This window comes from Ailuropoda melanoleuca, chromosome 1, assembly GCF_002007445.2.
Source record: "Ailuropoda melanoleuca isolate Jingjing chromosome 1, ASM200744v2, whole genome shotgun sequence".
Taxonomy (NCBI): domain Eukaryota; kingdom Metazoa; phylum Chordata; class Mammalia; order Carnivora; family Ursidae; genus Ailuropoda; species Ailuropoda melanoleuca.
The window spans coordinates 66,354,374-66,369,546 of NC_048218.1; the positions used below are offsets into that span (position 1 = coordinate 66,354,374).

Below are 15,173 nucleotides of genomic sequence, written 5' to 3' on the forward strand. Positions count from 1 at the left end.
CCTGTGCTGGGCACAGTAGGTCTAAAGGATTGGGTTCAGTTCTAGGTGTCCCTATCAAGAGGGACAGTGACATCAAGAGGGACAGAAGTTCATCCAGAAGAATATGATGAAAATAGTGGAAACTATGCATTTGAGAGCCATTTGAAGGAATGTGTGGAAAAGAGAAGTCTTAAGGAATTATCCATCTAGTCTTCACATATGTAGAGCTCCATGGAAGAAAGGGAAATTTCTTCTGTATTACCCTAGAGGGCAGCTAAGAACCGTGGATAGAAATTACAAAAACAAAGAAAATGTTCTGAATACCACAGCTCTCCACCAGAAGGGAAGTGTCGTAACACAGAGAGCTAGATGTCGTGTAAGGGGTCCTGCCTTGAGTGGGAGATTAGAGTAGAACCTCACAAAGGTCCTGGTGTCTGTGATCTGTAATATAATCTTAGCTGCCTCTACCGGCTTCGTGTCCTCTGCAGCTTTGTCAAGATTTGGATTTGTAAATTCTCTTCCCACACTGACACCAGTCCGTATATCCATACATGAGGTGCAAGTGTAGACCTAGAGCCTTACGACATGAAGTGTGGCAGCGATGATTAATTTAGCAAAGTCTAGCAAGAAGTGTTCTGAGCCCAAAATTTGAAAACCCAAGTCTGATCTTGGATCTCTTGGGGTCCTCAGTTTTTCTACTTATGAGTTAAGAGCAATGGATGATCTCTGGCTTAACTCATTTACTTACCCACTTACACATTCATTCATTCAACAAATGTTTATTAAGTATCTACCATCTTTCAGACACTATCTTCCTGCGGTAAGTCCTTCCTCTTGGGGTGATTAATTTCCCTCTTCTGTCAAATAAGGGGATTGGATTAGATGAACCCCAAAGTCCCTTGCACCTCAGCGAGGCCATGACTCCACCACCACCACCATCATCTCACCGCACATTTCATAGCTTTGACTAGGATTTTCACATAAGGCCTGGACAAATGCTTTGCTAAATAAAAAACCATTTTGTGGTTCGGGCACTGCTCAAATCTGTCGATGTATTAACTCATTTTTTAAAAAGAGAATGAAGGGATTAATTTTAATTTGTATCTACCAAAGGCATATCACATTAAGAGAAACAAAAAAACAAAGAAAGAATAAAAGAGAAAAATCGAGAGGCCAACATGCTAATCCGAATGGTGGCCCCTGGGTGAATGCTTACTGAGGCAAATTTCTGAGACTTTGAAAGTCTAAAAAAAAGTCTTTCGTGTACTCTCGTTTTGACTGACGCTTTGGACACAGAATTCTAGGTTGGTAATAATTCCTACTCAGAATTTTGAAGGAATTGCTCCATTTTCTTTAACGTTCTAAGGCTGTTGTTGAAAACTGCTGTCATTATGATTCTTGATTTGTTGGATTTTACCTGACTTTTTTTCCTCCTCTCTCTCTCAAAGCTTTTAGAATGCCCTCTTCACTGGCAGTATGTCCTGACACCGTGCTTTACAGTAGGTCTTTTTAAAATTCATCACAGCAGGTGCTTGGAACATTGTATCAACTTGGCAGTTTGTGCTCTTCAGTCCTGGGAATTTTTCTTGATGATTTATTCCTTTTCATTCTGTCTATCTCGTACTTGTTGGATCGATCCTTTAATTTTCTTACATTTGCGCTCCTATTTTACTCTCTCACTGTTCTTGTCCTACTCTCTGGAAAATTTCTTTGACTCTGTCTTCCGACCCACGTATGAGATGTTTCACTTCCACCATAGTTGTAATTTCTGAGAGCTCTTTCTCCTTCTGCAATGTTGCCCCTGTCTAGAGCAGCTTGTTGTTTTCGTGGATATAATACCTTTCTTACGTCTCTGAGGATATTATAGTGTTGCTGAAGTGTTGTTGTTCTGCCTGCATGTTATTTCCTCAGAGTGCCTGATCCTTCTTGTGTGTTTAGTTTGGTCTCTGTCAGAGGAGCTTTTCTGCAAAGTCTGGGGATCTTTGGCCAGATCAGATTCATATTTATGAATGAGGCATCAAAAAAGCCGAGTGGATACTCTGTGTAATGGAAGGAGTGTACTTATGGAAGGTTTCACTCTGCAGTGAAGGGAGGGATCTCCAAATGTCAGAATTTGAGTATCTGTATATCTTTTTGGTTTCTCCAAAGAAAGATTCTCAAGTCTGCGTAAAACGTATATATTTGGCCTCCAGTATCTTGGAAAACAGCAAGATCAAGGATGGTGGCCATCTCCCTATTCTGTATGTGGACCCTCAGGGAATTTCAATTTTTCAGGAAAAGGTACATTGCCTAGAAGAGGGAACAAGGGGTCTACTCCAACCCTCAGTGCAGCCTGGTGCTTCCACTTCCTTAGCCTTTCCAGGGGTGGTGCAGGGCTAATGGCAGGAGCTTGCATCTCATCTGCATTCTACTGGGTCAGAACCCACTTGTGCCAGAATTTTCTGTTATTCAAAAAAAATATTGACTTCTCTTGTCTACTATTACCTCTTATTCTCTTTATTCTTTATGGTTTATATCTCCCCCCTTGTGTCATTTTTATCACACTTAGGAATTAATGAAGATATAGCCAGACGATCAGAGGGTGAGATAATTTCTCAAAAAGGGCTTCTGAACAAATAAACTGTGGGGTCGAGAAGACACTGACAAGAGAAGGTGGACAGCCAGTGCAAGACCTCAGCCCTTGCAGCTACACTTCACAGCTTTGTACCAGGCAATAGCTTGAGGGCTTCATTCACTCAGGCACTCAATGAGTATTTGTGGATCAGCTGCCTATGCCAGGTGTCACTCTAGACTTGGGAGATGTGACTATGAGCAAGGCTTCTGCTTTCCTGGACCTTACATTTTGATATGTGATATGGCAACAAATAAATAAACAACCTTTTAATGATAAGTGCTCAAAAAAATTAAACAGAGTTGTGTGTGAATGAGTGAATATAGGAACTACTTCACCCGTAGAATATTAATAATATTAAAATGCAATTTCCTCATCTTAAGAATGAGGAAGTTCAGGTACAGAGAGGGGAAGGGATTTCCCAACGCCACACACAGGTAAAACCTGCACCAGCACGAGGGCCTCCTGATTCCCACTCCTGCATCCTTCCCACTGTTAATTTCTACACAATTCTTGAGACCTCTACCGACCGCAGACCACTCTCTGTGCCTCTCTGGGGCTCTGCCTTCCATCTCAGTCCCACGGGAACCCCCTAAACCAAAACGCTCCATCAGTTGCAGTCAGAGCAGCCTCAGCTCCAGCAAACAAAAATGAAGCCAGTCATCAGCTTTCGACTCTTAATTGGACTTGGCAGCAACACAGGCTACCTACCAGCCGACTGAAGGCATCCCAGAGCTCCACAACAGTGTCCCTCACTGCCCAGATATTGCTTTACACCTGTTTCAAATCTCAATCAGGGTAGAAACAGAACACTAACCTCATGTAAAGAGACCTCCTTTCTGAAGAACTCATCTAGATTTCACAGGACTGTGGGGACAGACGTTTCTAGAGATGGATTTTAAAGCCACTACAAAGAGGCATCATCAGCAACTTGGGTCTTTCCTGAGGCTCACACCGTGGTCCTGGAGCAGAGCTAGGAACTATCCCTCTGTCCACTGCCCCTTTTCCCCTCAAAGTATTATGCCTCCTTGGAATATTGCATTTTCCCCCATTCCATTGTTGACTTGTCATACAAGTTGTTATTGTTACTTTACTTATAAAATAATGTTTAGGTCAGAAATATCGGGCAATACTGGAAATTAGAAAGGAAGGGTGAAATCACCCAGTTTTCCACCCACCAGTAAAGCCGGTCTTAACATTTTGATGAATTTCCTTTCTGTTAATTTCAGATGACTAGGGTTGTTGTTAGTGATGTTCTTCACCTAGTTATATTTGCAACTTTATATCCGGTCCTTTTTATTTTTTACTTTATATGAGGTAAGCAATTTGTAACGGTTTTAAAGCTTTATGAATACCTGATGACTGCATAATTAAACACTTAGTGTATATATCATAATTGCTTAATGATTCCCTTCCTGTTCAAGTTTTGTATTTTAGTTTTAGGGGGTGTTTGATGTTATAGTTGTTTTCTTGTTTAAAAGAATGCTGTTATGAACATATTCATGCTTAAAGCTATATGAGTACAGCTGCATGTCACCTACATGCTGCTTCTCATCTTTTTGCAGTTGGAATGGAATTGTACACATACTCTGCTCTGAGACATTTTATGGCGAGAACATTATCTAATGAAATGAAATGCATCTCTGACTGTGGAATTGGAGGCATTGGAGCAGGTGCCGGAGTCATTGAGGGAGAGAAGGATTGTTTTGAACAGGAGTTGGCAGGTCCTCTCAGTGCCCTAAAACCACACCAAATAGATACCCTCCAACTTCACATTTTTCTAAGACCAGCTGTGGCCTCCCACATTGCCATTCACAGGCAGAGGCTAATGCAGAGAACTCTGTGCCTCGCCCTGGCTGAGTACCACGGAGGAATGAGCCAGAGTGAATCAGAGGGCAGGCAGCCAGGGGAGGGGGAGGAAATCTGACTTTATCTGATGGGCGAAGCAGTGTCAAGAGCTGATGTTCCCAGTATCAGCAGACTCAGGCAGCAGGTGCAGTGGGCAGTTGTCAGTCTCTTGGGCGGGGGGTGTTCTTCAGATGGATGGTGCATGGAAAGCAATGCAGAATGAATCTTCATTTTCCGTAAAGGGATCCAAGATCCCACCATCCCCTTGTCTTTTCGCAGAAAAAGCTTGTGCTGAGTTGGGGGACCCTTAAAGGCATCGAAGTCACCTTCCCTAGAAGCCTTCAGGACACTTTTTCTAATTGGCCTGGGTTAGGGCAAGACTCCATTAAGATTATAAAAAGGGAAAAAGATTTGATTTACTTTCATAATAATTTCCCTGCCTATTTATATCTGGTACAGTCTGTTTCCAGACAATTGATTCCTTTTCACCATTTCTTCTCTACTCCTAACCTTCCCCTCAAATTTAAATAATAATGATAATTAATTAATACTTCTAGAATTCATTTATAAACAAGCATTTAGAGAGCTTAGTCTGTTGATGGCACTGCCCTAACTGCTTTAAAACTACTATCTCAGGGTGCCTAGGTGGCTCAGTGGGTTGAGCATCCAACTCTTGATTTCAGCTCAGGTCATGATTTTAGGGTCCTGAGATGGAGCCCCTCATTGGGCTCCACGCCCAGCAGGGAGTCTGCTTGAGATTCTCTCCCTGTCCTCCTCCCTCTGCCCCTTTCCCCACTCACACTTGCTTTCTATCTCTAAATAAGTAAAATATTTTTTAAAAATTATCTCATTGGAGTGCCTGGCTGGCTCAATCAGTAGCATGTGACTCTCAGTCTCAGGATTGTGGGTTCAAGCCCTGCGTTGGGTGTAGAGCCAACTTAAAAAAATATATATCCCATTTAATGTTCATAGCAACCAATGAAGCAAATACTGTTATATCCCCATTCCACAGATGACGAAACTGAGACCAAGAGGTTAAGTGATTTGCTTCTGGTCACATAGCCAGTGAGGGGCTTCAGAGTCCATAGCCCTCAGGAGAATCTGGTGGAGACAAAGAGGCAGGCAGAAGCGAGGGGGCCTGAAATGACGACAGTAGAATGCTGGGTGGGTCATGGTCTACCTCTCCAAATATCACTGGAAATCCCACAGGGAATAATCAGATCTTTTTCCATAACATAAGGAAGTTCTTAGGGGTAATCTAGCTCATGCTGTTTATACACGCAGGAGGTTCAGATAGTAACCAAGCAAAAATGGACTTAAATGAAAGCAATCATTTCTGGTGAATATGAGTAAGAACGAGGGCAGTTATGAAGTCTCCTCTGTGTGTGTAGTGGTACCTGCTGGAGAGAGGGCCACCTGGGAGCACCTCGGAGCGAGGAGGGCAAAGTCCACCCAGGGACTGGGCATCACGGGAACAGGCTCCAAAGGAAATGGTCAGGACGCAGGAAGGAGAGAGGCTGGGAAAGTCTGGGGGGGGGGGGGGGGGNGGGGGGGGGGGGGTTGGGATCAGATGATGACTCAGCTGCAGGAGGGTGGGGTGGGTCATGCAGAAATCTAAGTAGTGATTAGCATCAGAAAGGTTTAGCAGGCCCTGGGCAATGTCCTAGGGAGCTAGGCAGGGAAAATGCCTGGAAGCTCCCAGGAAGGGGCCAAGTTGGAGACTTCTGGGGGAGGTGGTGTGCAGTGAAGGGAATAAGAGGAGAGAAGATTATAGAAACTGGGGTGCACGGTCAGAGAAGACTCAGGAACACCTGAATTCACGCTGAGAGTCTGTGCTACCAACTCAAGGCTCCCAGCATTTCCCTCCTGGGAATGAGTTTGGTCTTGGAAGCTAGAGTGGGATCGAATTGGTAGTCTGGAAGTTAAGCATCCATAGCCAATAGTTTGAAAATAACCAGTACAAACATGATGCAGCCTTCGAGTTTGGAGCAGGGTGTGATAGCTCTTTCTGACACCTCTCGTATCATCTGGGACCTCTGTGGTGGGGAGAGTTTGGGCACCCTCCCTCCACACCCCCTGGTCTCACTGTCCGATAGGAACTTGGTTCACTGAGACAACATTTTAAAGATTTGCAGGGGACATTGAAACAGTTCTTAAAGGCTGTGGGCAAGAGAAGAATGAGGTGAAAACAAAGATGTTGTTTGCAACATTCTCTGAAGACCTTTTTAATTTTCTGAGACAGAGATTTAGCTCAGGGAGAGAAAGGGGGACTTTCTTAATGTGCCACTGTAACGGAGTGCAGCACTGCAAAAGGGAAGGGACAGGGAGAGGTGGGGGGGACACAGTCACTGGTCCTTTCCAGATGGGAAAAGGCAGAAGAGAAAGTAATGACCAGAGGGCTCTTCCAGACAGACCCGCTGACATGCTGCAGAACCGGGCAGAGAGAAAAATGCACATGTACTTTGCTAAGAAACTGATCATTCAGTATTTGTGAGGGAATTTGGTTTTTATTGGTTAACGAGGGGCACACTCTGTAATTAATGCTCAGTAGGTGGCGCGACTCATCACGGTCTGGGAGGCGGCTTAAAGCGTGAGGCATGAATGAATGATTTTGAGGATTTCAAGTACAGATGTTTGAAGCGTACCAAGATTCCTCCAAGGTCTTTTGGCCCCTCTGCCCTTGCGCTCCCTCCCCCCACCCCAGCCCTGAGCTTTCCAGGACTGATTCCAGTCCTGGGTTCTCTGAAGCAGAGTTTCTCAGGTGTGAACCGGAGTCCCCTGGGCAGCCTGAAGCTTCTCTGCTGCTCTGGGGAGAGAATGAGGAGGGACTGCTTCAGAGGCCCGTCTGCCTGACCCTGACTCATCCACTTACCCCAAGCCCCTTGCTGCCGCTGTTTGGAACTCCCTTATTGCCGTGGAGTGGGGACGAGTGTGGTAAATCTCTTTGACCACCCCACTGAGGGGAGGCAAACCAGGACATTCATCCTATATTTGAGCCGTAATGTTTTTGGCTGGGTCTCTGTGAGCACCAGAGAAATTGCCAGTTGATCATCTTTCTTCCACTTTCTCCTCTGTCTGGCCTGCGCAGCCCACAGGAAGCAAAAACCACCATCTGCTGGTGTTTCCCAGGTTTCTCTTGATCTTTGAATTATAGAGGCACACAGCCAGGCTCTTTATCCTCTACCCCCCCACCCACCGCAGCACCCACCTGCCTGTGGGTGGGTCTGGCTGTAACTTGTCCAAGGGGGCAGTGGGTCTTGTGTCTGGTGACATGCTGGGCTGTTGGTAACCAGAGCCTCAGGCTCCTGCTTTGCTGCAACAGGCTGCAAAAGGGCCATTCCCATCATCCCTGAAAGGGCTGCAAGTTGCATCTCAGGCTATGTGCATGCTTGACCTTGGGGAGGAATCTGGAGGTTGGCACAGAGGAGTGACTCCCCTGAAGCATAGAACAGTGATAGGAATTCTCAGAGTTAGCAGGCAGTTTTGTGGTCATCTAGTCTAACATGCTACAAATGGAATTTACAAATTCTACAAATTTCCATTAGTGGAAAGTGGAATCAACTTAGTGGGACGCCACCAGCAACTGAGAAAAAAAAAAATGAAATAGAATATCAGGGAAATTAACTCAGTGAAACTTGTGTTTCTGTGATGTAGCTGTTCCTATGTAGTGTAGACTGGTCAGGATTGAAACTGCAGTCCAAAAAGTGTAAGCAACCTGATGCAGGCCAAGCCGACCCTGAGAAGACCAGGAGCCCAGGCCAGTGATGCCTTCTCCCACCTGCCTCCCGCCCCCTCCAACCACAAGCATCCCTAAAACTTGTACATAATTTGCTCTGGTATGTGGTATAAAGAACATGGGATCTGTGGTCAAGGGACAGGTTCAAGTCCAGCTGGGTGACCGTGGGAAAACTATCTAGCCAGTGTTTCTCAGGCAGTATCTCAGGGACCCCCTTTTCAGAATCATGAGTTGGGGAAGTCTTGTTAAAAATAGGCATTCCTAGGTTTCCTGAATCATAACCTGTGATTGGGGGTTAGGGCAAGCGAGGGACCAGCAAAGCTATCTGCAGTTTTAATAAACGTCTTACACAGTTTTTATGCACACTCATTGTGCCAGCCAATGCTCTTGACATTTCCGAGCTCAAAGTTCTTGATGGATGAGGTAGAGATGATAACAGCACCTGGCCGTTGTGAGGACCAAGTAGAGAGTTAATGTGAAGGTCCTCTGCACAGTGTAAAAGCACTCTGCAGACTTGAGGTATCGCCATCCCACAACATCCTTCTCAAAATGATGCTTTAGGGAAAAGAACACCAGAAGGGGATGGGGGTAGAGTCTGTGCATTTAATGGGACTAAGAAAGTTCAATGGAAAAATGAGGCAACAAGTGTGTTTTCTTCTTTTTCTGTCTCTTTCCCTCTTCCAGCTTCTGTCCTACAAATTTCTCTTCCTGATCCCTTCTCAGCGGCAGTACCATGCCCATTCGCGGACATGTGTTTCGAGCAGGCTCCCTGCTCGGTGGTTGGTAGTGATGCGCATGGCAGCTGTCAGTCTGATGCATCATGTGGCCTTCTCAAGCCCGCTGTGACATTCAAGTTCCTTGCCTGGGAAATTCTCACTGTCCTGAATGCTGAGCTCTGGGGCCTGTGGGACTGTTGATTCTCTACTTACTGGGATGCTTGCTATGTCTACCATTCAGCAGAAGCCTCCCAGGACGTAGGAGAAATAGCTACACCGCGTATTTGGACTAGTGCATTAGTAGGGCTGCTGGTGCAGACAACGCAGGTCCTGGAGGCTTCCGTTAGAGATGCACAGACTGAGGCCAAGTTCCCTGGAGGCAGTAGGGAGACTTACCTGCTGAGCCACTGTCGGGGCTGAACCCTGGGGACAACAGGCTGCCCAGCTGGACCTTTGGGTCTCCCATTTCTTCCCTTCTCTTCCCCTCATTCTTCCCCTAAGTGCCGCTGCTATTTCAAGAGAGAGGCTTTGTGCTTAGCTCTGTGAGACAAGCTAATAACTAGTGGTTCCTCATGGTGAGAAGTGAAGGTCTCAGCGTTCAGCTAGAAGAGGTGATTCTTACCCTGGCATCTCTCTTCCCAGTTTTGTTGGTTCTGCCCCAGAACCAGTGCAGTGGGGAAGTGCCAGGTGCAGGGGGAGGGCATGATGGGGCACTAAGGACAGTTCCTACATACGATGTGACCCCTCTTCTTCTCTTCCCATTCCCTGCCCTGGTCCCCAGTGGCTGGGCTAAGGTAAGCTGATTCTATTCCCCTTCTGTTCTGCTTTTTCCTTTGACTGGATGCCTCCTTCTTTTTTGTGTCACTGGCAGCCTCTGTTTTCAGCTGATGAGTCCAACTAGGGATGTGGAGGGGGAAGGTTGCAAAGGTTAGGAGGAAGGAGGTTAGCTCTTCCAATATTCCCAAACTTCAGCTAGAAGCACGTAAGAGTGAGTGAGTGAGTTAGAAATGGTGCCCGTGAGAGTCAGAGGGTGGTCACGGGCAGGGATGGGGCAAAGGTAGCTCCCTGGGAAGAAGTAAGGGACATACTGGGGCAGGGGGTAGAGGGCACAGTTGGCTGGAAGCTTGGGAAAGGAAAATGAGAATAACTCCAGGCGAACAAGAAGGAATTAGAATCAAGCTCGGTCCTGGGCAGGCTCCAGACTGTGGCCCGAGCTCGAGCGACGGAATGATTGAATGGCATTGTGTCAATTACTTTATTTTCTTGTTTTCTTTCCTGTTCCCAACTCCCTTTTCCATCTTCTGCCTTCATTCCACTCCGGATCCCATCTTTCCCCTTTGTCTTCCTCTCCTCCTCTTCTCCTCTGCATGCATCCTTTCTCCCTTCCCCTCTGGCCCACCATCTCCTCCTTCCACCTCTCACATTTCACTCCATGCCCTACCCCAAGCTCTCTGGCGGATGTGAGTTGACCGTGGTCCTCCAGGACTTCAATGCGGGCCACAGCAGCGAGCTGACCATCCAGGTGGGCCAGACGGTGGAGCTGCTGGAGCGGCCCAGCGAGCGGCCGGGCTGGTGTCTGGTCCGCACCACGGAACGGAGCCCCCCCCAGGAGGGCCTGGTTCCCAGCAGCGCCCTGTGCATCTCCCATTCCCGAAGCAGCGTGGAGATGGACTGCTTCTTCCCCTTGGTGAAAGGTAGGCGGAACCAAGGGGGCGGGCATGTGCAAAGGGCCGCTGGGGCGCTGGCCCACCCTAATCCCAGAACATCATGGAACTAACCTGTCTTGTGAACCTGTCGGACCTTGTGGGATTCCTCTGGGACCTGCTTGTGAAGAGAGCGGGTTGGGAACTTGAAGAGCTACCGAGTGGCCGTGTGACTTTGGAAAAGTCATATAACCTTTGTGAGACCATTTCATCTTAAAATGAAAGCTGAATTAGATGGCCTCTAAGACCTCTTCCAGCTCTCCCACGGCATTCGGAAGTCTTCTCCCTATGGCCAGCACCTAGCATTCTCCCTTCTGCACTGACCCATGCTCCTGCTCCAGAGCTGCGCTGGGCTCCCTGACAGTTTGAGCCTCTCCTCAGCCCTGCATGGTGCAAGACACTTATTTATGGGGCTCTGATGGATACGTTATTTGAGCCCTGGCTTCTGTTTCATATAAGCTCTCTGTTATTTATTCTATATAAATTCTCTGCTTGTTTATTCACTTTTTCTCTTGCACCAAGGAGGCTGAACTACTTAGAACAGTGATTCTCCAAGGTGAGGGGTGTCTCTGGATTGGCAGCATCAGCATCCCTCGGGAACTTGTAGAAATGCAAATTCTTAGACTCCACTCTAGACCTACGGGGTCAGAAACGCCTGGAGCAGGGGCCAAAGTCTGTGTTTTAACAAGCTCTCCGGGGAACTTTGATGCTCACTCTGGTATGAAAACCACTAACTTCAAAAGACAAAGCTGGCAGGGGCTTTAAGTCTTTCACTGAGTCATTACATTGAGTAAACTGAGGCCCAGAAGGTGACACCAAGGTCTCCTGCTTCTGAGCTTATTTTCTTAACTGGTCAGATGATCTACATCAGGGGGGCCTTCTGTGCAGACCCTGCTGGGTATTTATGAAATGGGGAGAGGGTGGGGACCTGTTGGGAGGCAGGGACATCAGGGTCACCACAGAGACCCGCTACAGACTTCCTGGGTACTGAGGGCTAATTAATTTGCTGAAATGTTCCCGATTCAAATTCCATCCGTCCACTTCCACAGCCTGACTTCCTCCTTTTGTCCACCAGGTGGCGGTAGCAGGTTGCATTATTCGTGCTGCCCAACTCCTCCAAGGGTGTCCCTGGGGTTTTTTCCACCAGGAGAGAACTGGAAACTAAAACCTTATTCTCGTCTCTACACACACACACACACACACACACACACACACACACACACACACACACACCTCTGTGTCCTTTTCCCCTAGTTCAGCCATCACCTGCTTCTCCCCCTTTTTGTCTGAAGACTGAAGAGGGCCGGTATCAGGAAATTGTGCGGAGTTTGAATTGCAGATATAGCTCTTCTGTCCTTTAAAGTAGCCACTGGAGAAACTCAGGAATGTGGCTGTTTGAAGTCTGACTGAGGGGGGACTGGGGCACAAAGGGGCCAGAATTATGAGGGTGGACGATGTGAAGTACACACAGCACTTAGAGCACGCCCGGCACGCCCACAATACGTAGTATAGCTATTATGTCACTTGTCATCAGTTAGTCAGCAAAATAGCTATAAACTCCCACACACCCCCTCTACAGACACCCATCTTTGGAGAAAAAACCAAAGACAGCATGTCCTGTGCCAGGGAAGGTGTGCAGGTGTGGGTGGTTCCATCAGGAAGGACTCTACTTCCAGAGAAGAGCTGAGACTTCCTGACATAGGCCTGTGGCTGGGTGGACCCTGCATCTGCTCCTTGCCCCCCCCCACCCTGGGCCCCTACTTCTTGTGGGGCATGGCAGGAGTAAACCCACCACACAGAGGCAGAGAGCCAGCAGAGGGGATCTGTGGTCCAGAGGCATTCGGGGTGAGAACTCTAGAGGGAGAGGGGTTGGTGGAGAGTTAAGGGACAAGGGACACTAAGGAGGAGGGATGGAAACGAGAGGGCAAGAGAGAAAGTAGGGAGGGAGGCAGACATGGAACTTTCTGGCTCTCTCCACCAGCCAGCATGGCTTCTTAAAGGCAGTCCCCAGCCAGTGCCTACCACCCATTTCTTTGGCTCTGTTTGTTTGCACGCTGGTTCCTCTCTCTCCAAGCATAGGCCAATGAGCAGGCCCTTCAGAGGGCAGCCTGTGAACTCGCACCGCCCTCTTCCCCGTGTGGGCTCAGTACACGTAGGTGTCCATTTCCTGGCAGGTGGGGCTCCATGAAGTAGCCCGTATGGCCCTAACTCGGCCTTATCTGAAGTATTGTGCACTCGTGCACACGCCCCAGTTTGGAAAGCCTCCTCGCTCTCCAGGGCCTGCCGGGAGTATTGGTCTCTTAGCAGTAACTCAGTAAACTCTTCCTTCTCCCATTCCGACTGGCTGCCTGCTGGCCACCTGGCCTTTTCTCCTCCCAGCTGACCTGCCTCCAGCAGGCGCTCCGCCTCACAGTTACGCACAGCTGGTCTGAGACTAAAACATTCTCCTGGGGGATGCAGCCTCATCCCATGTCACTAGAGGTCAGAATCTGTTTCTTTTTCAGTTCTTAGAAGGGAACTGGTCCTCTTAACCTTTGCAGAGAGCATCAGGTCGGTGCTCCTGCGGGCTGTGAGAAGCAGGGCAGTATCGGTAGGACGCGCAAAGTGCCACAGGAGTGCTCAGGCCATGACTGTCGCCCCCAGAAATGGAGGCAGAACCTCAGAATGTTAACACTGAGAGGGTACTTGGGAGAACCCCTAGACCGCGGCTCTCAAACCTGGCTACATAGAATTACCTGGAAGCTTTACTAAATGACAACGCCCAGTCCCCGCCTAAAACAACGGGATTCAGAATTTCTGGAGTGGAACCTGAGGGTCAGTGTCTTTTAAATGCTCCTTGGGTGAACCCAAGGTACAGTCAGGGTTGAGAAGCAGTGCACTACCCAGTTTCCTTTCTTCTAGGGGCACTCCTGGGCACAGGAAAGCAAGGTAAGCTCAGAAGCCACAGGGAAAGTTTATGGCAAAGCTGAGTAGAGCCAAGCCTCCCACCTTGTGCCCCAGATCTCTTCAACACACACTCTGCCCATTGGGCTTCCGGGCAGCTCGAGGGCTTCTCTCTTGTCTTTCATTCCCGTGCCTTCTCAGGAGACAGTGGTTGGTTGTTTCCTCCCGATATATCTGCGGCAGGACTGATGATAGGGCTGTGTGATGAAGTGGGGGGCCTGCCTTTCCTGTGACTTTGCTGCCATGCCGCCACACTGCCACCCTCACTGTGCTTGGGCGCTGTGGGACCTCATCATTCCTCTTTTGAATCTATCCCCTCTCGCTTTCACAGCAGTGAGTGGGGGAGGGCAGCACCTCCCATGGGGCAGACAGTTTGTAGCAGTGGTTTCAACTCTGGATACATCTGAGAACCACTCGGAGGAGACTTTTTAAAAATCTTCTGATGCCTCACACCCCCACCCCAGACCAGTTAATTCAGAACCACCAAGGTCCTGGGCATCAGTATTTCTTTGGTTCCTTGGTAATTCTGATGTTCCACAAGTGTTGAGAGTCTCTGCTTTAGGGGGTTGGCCGCCTTTACTAGGAGATGGTAAAGATGAGTTGGAAGGGATTAATATGCAACACAACAAAAAAGCTATTTAATGTAAAAATGGGCAAAAGACTCAATACACATTTCCCCAGAGAAGATATACAAATGGCCAATAAGCACATGAAAATATGGGCAGCAACACTAACAATTGGGAAACTGCAAATCAATACTACAATGAGATACCATTTTATATCCATTACGATGGCTATTATTTTTTTAAAAAAACACAGAAAATTGGGGCACCTGGGTGGCACAGTCAGTTGAGCCGCCCACTCTTGGTTTTGGTTCAGGTCATGATCTCGCAGTCCTGGGATCAAGCCCCATGTCAGGCTCAGGCTTCAGCTCAGAGTCTGCTTCAGGTTCTCGCTCCCTCTATCTGCCCCTCCCCTGCATGCGCGCTGTCTCTCTCTTTCTCAAATAAACAAGTAAATAAATCTTTAAAATTTTTTTAAAAATTAAAGACCACAGAAAAATAACAGGCACTGGTAAGGACGCGGAGAAATTGGAACCCCTGTGCCCTGCTTGTGGGAAAGTAAAATGGGGCCACTGCTGTGGAAAGCAGTATGGGGTTCCTCAAAAACTGAATATAGAATTACCATATGATCCAGAATTCCACTTCCGACTACACACCCAGAAGAACTGAAAGCAGGGCCTCAAAGACGTAGTTGCACACCGTGTTCACAGCAGCACTATTCACAACAGTGAAAAGCTGGGAGCAGCCCTAGTGTCCATCAGCGGCTGTGTGGGTAAATAGTGTGCTATATGCATAACCACGGAATGTCATCCAGCCTTAAAAAGGAAGGAAAATCTGACACCTGCCACAACATGGATAAACTTCGGAGACATTATATTAAGTGAAATAAACCAGTCACCAAAGAACAAATACTGTACGGTTCCACTTACATGAGGCACCTAGAGTCGTCAGAGTCATAGAACAAAGTGGAATGATGGTTATGAGCAGCTGGAAGGAGAGGAGGAATGGGGAATTAGGGTTCAATGGCTACAGTTGCAGTTTCGCAAGAAAGTTCTGGAGTTGGATGGTGATGGT

General features: G+C 47.7%; 1 protein-coding gene across 13 annotated transcripts in view; it reads left to right on the forward strand.

The window, feature by feature from the left end:
- The window catches only part of KALRN (kalirin RhoGEF kinase), a 641,300-nt gene that overhangs the window by 493,267 nt on the left and 132,860 nt on the right, over positions 1 to 15,173 (forward strand). For all 13 annotated transcript variants that reach the window (XM_034659631.1, XM_034659642.1, XM_034659663.1 and 10 more), the window contains exon 34: positions 10,338 to 10,584. In XM_034659631.1, coding sequence (XP_034515522.1) covers positions 10,338 to 10,584 — 247 coding nt within the window. The remainder of the gene's footprint in view (positions 1 to 10,337; positions 10,585 to 15,173) is intronic.